At 61.1% G+C, this 2623-nt stretch overlaps 1 protein-coding gene across 1 annotated transcript; it reads left to right on the top strand.

Moving 5' to 3' along the window:
* Positions 1 to 215: 215 nt before the first annotated feature.
* LOC116716410 (uncharacterized) lies at positions 216 to 2324 on the top strand. The gene is made up of 3 exons (XM_032557250.1): positions 216 to 1517; positions 1769 to 2017; positions 2136 to 2324. Exons 1-3 carry the CDS (start codon positions 216 to 218, stop codon positions 2307 to 2309), a joined length of 1725 nt encoding a protein of 574 aa, XP_032413141.1. The 3' UTR covers positions 2310 to 2324.
* The last annotated feature ends 299 nt before the right edge of the window (positions 2325 to 2623 follow it).

The raw sequence follows: 2623 nt of genomic DNA, 5'->3' as shown, positions 1-2623 counted from the left end.
GATTGGACGCCCCCCGAATTGGGAGCAGGTGTCGCCAATTAGGGCTTGATTAGAGGGAAGCACGCCCGGGGATCCGGCCCCGATTTCGGGGTCGAACGAGGCCAGGTGTCGCCAATTAGGCTTGATCGGGGAAGCACGCCCACCCGCCTGCACATATAGCCGGATGTGCGGATGTGCCCCCCCCTTATTCGCTATCTGACTCTCGCGGAGTGAAGATGACGCCTTCTAAGTTTAAGAATCGCTGCCCTGTATGTCACCGGCCGTCTTGGCGCCTGCGACGCCACTTGGATGACGTTCACAGCGTCAGGAACGCCCTGGAGCGAAGGATCCTGCTGGCGTTTGCCAGAGGGCGAGTGAGCGTTCGCGGCATGAAGTGCCCCGTCGGCGGCTGCTCGTACGGCGGGTCAAGGGTGGCGCAGCACCTCCAAGACGCTCACCGTGACCTGGGTGCCAAGGAGAAGAAGCGCCTTTTGAGGAAGCTCCAGTGGCGCAAAACGCTGCGGCAGGTGAGAGAACTTCGGGCCTCGGGTCCCGACCCGCCTTTAGCCACCAGGTTGGACCTGGAGGGTTCACGGGGCAGCGAAGCCGCCGACGCCGCCGCCGCCGCCGCACCCCCCCCTGCTTCTCCCCTTCCCTCGCAGGGACCGAGCGCCAGCCCTCCACGTTCCACCTCGGCGGCGGACTCCACACAGCGGCCGGAGCCATGTCTTCTTCCCGGCGGCGACGACGACGACGACGACGACGTGCCATCCGCGGACTCGGCGGCGACGACGACGACCGGAGTGCCGGAGGTCGAGGACGAAGAACCGCAGGCCCCGTCCTCGAGCACGGTGGGTAGGCTGAGTACATTTCCTGCAGTCATCCGTGGCTACCTAGAAGAGTACGGCCGGCACCTGGCCGGGGCAGTACGCTCGCGAAAGCATGCTGAAAATGTTAAGTCAAAGATGGGTCGAATTGTTGCATTCCTCAGCTACATGAGCCGTGATAAGACCGAGCTGGGCTCCTGGCGCTTCTTGGATGACGCCGGACGCATAATGGCCTGGCCCGCCGAACTCACCGAGCGGGAGCGGAAGGCCGTAACTACCGTTAAGGTCTACCTGGTAAACACAACCCAATTCCACGTATACTTCATGGAGACGCCTCCGAGAAGCTCCAGGCTGTCCAAGCGGCAGCTCGTGTCCGTGATGAGAGCTCTGAGGTCGGCTACGTGCCAAATCGGAACGAAGGTGGTGCTTCGGCAGATCAAGGTCAAGTCCGAGAAGCTACAGCGCTCCGTAACGCCCGAAATTCTCCGCAGATGCATCGCAAAGTGTCGGGGCTGGATCCCCAAACTCTTGCTGAGCTGCTCGCAAAAGAAGCACGACGTGGGACTGAGGCACCTGCTGTTCGGGTTCTTCGGCCTTTACCTTATTTCTCTCTACGGCCATCGAGCCGGAGTGATGACCAACCTTACCACCGAAGAGGTCCTGGAGGCCGCGAGCGGGGCCGTCTCTTCCTCTCCGGGGGTCGTACTCAATGTAAGTCTGCACCCACTCACTAACACTAGCCTGGCTGGCTGGCTGGCTGGCTGGCTGGCTGGAGCCTGGATGGATGGATGGCTGGATGGATGGCTGGATGGATGGATGGATGGATGGATGGAGCAGCCAGGCTGCTGCATCCATCCATCCATCCATCCATCCATCCATCCATCCAGGCTCCATACATCCAGGCTCCAGCCAGCCAGCCAGCCAGCCAGCCAGCCATTTAACATTTCTCTGCCCTTCTTCAGGTAAAGAACCATAAGACTGCCCGGGTGTTTGGATGTGCTCAGGTCTTTCTCACCCACGAGGAACTGGGCTGGATCCAGCGGTGGATGGAGATCCGGGCTCGGCTACGTCCGCAGTGCGATCTGGTCTTCTTCAATACCAACCATCAGCACGTGAACACCATCACTGCGTTCGCCAGGAACGCGTGGGCAGCGATGCTGCTGCCAGGGAGACCCTCGCTTACCGACATCAGGACCGCGGTGGCAACGATGGTAAGTTATCCAGGAAAGCAGCATAACCGCCATCCGACCCCTGCCTGCCTGCCTGCCTGCCTGCCTGCCTGCCGCCTGCCTGCCTGCCCCCTCTGACTCTCTCTCTCTCCCCTCACAGTGCAGGAACACCCACTCCAGTGATGTCCGGACGCAGATGGCCCGGGTCATGTGCCACGACACCCGCACGGCCGACCGATTCTATGCGATGCAGCTGGATGTCGGCCAAATGGCGGAGATGAGGCGCAGATTTGCCCAGTGCATGGGAGAAGAAGCTGCAGAAAGTTCACAATAAACTTTGAATAATGCACCAGGATGTGTCATGTCTCTTCATTGTGTGGTGGTGGTGGTGGGACAGGGGGGGGTTTCCAGGTTCCAGTCCCGGCCAACGGGGCCCGCGGACCGGCCCGCACCACCTCTGGTAATCTGATCTGGGCTCCGAACCGAGCCGAGCCAGAGAGGCACCAGGCCCATCCAGAAGGACCGAGGAGGAGACTCACTCACCGGACCGGCCAGAGCCCACAGCGTTGCTGCCTCGGAGATCCAGAGAACCAGAGAGAAGATCCGGGGGAAACAACGGCTTAAAATGCTGGAAGAAGCCGAAAAAGG

The sequence above is a fragment of the Xiphophorus hellerii genome, unplaced genomic scaffold (genome assembly GCF_003331165.1).
Source record: "Xiphophorus hellerii strain 12219 unplaced genomic scaffold, Xiphophorus_hellerii-4.1 PGA_scaffold_46__1_contigs__length_70685, whole genome shotgun sequence".
NCBI classification, from domain to species: Eukaryota; Metazoa; Chordata; class Actinopteri; order Cyprinodontiformes; family Poeciliidae; genus Xiphophorus; species Xiphophorus hellerii.
This window is presented reverse-complemented; position numbering and strand designations above follow the sequence as displayed.

Excerpts from the sequence above, each read along its gene's own strand:
- LOC116716410 (XM_032557250.1), top strand. The coding sequence starts at position 216 with ATGACGCCTTCTAAGTTTAAGAATCGCTGCCCTGTATGTCACCGGCCG. Across the intron at positions 1,518-1,768 it reads CTCCGGGGGTCGTACTCAAT|GTAAAGAACCATAAGACTGC; the intron begins GTAAGTCTGCAC and ends GCCCTTCTTCAG. Across the intron at positions 2,018-2,135 it reads GGACCGCGGTGGCAACGATG|TGCAGGAACACCCACTCCAG; the intron begins GTAAGTTATCCA and ends CTCCCCTCACAG.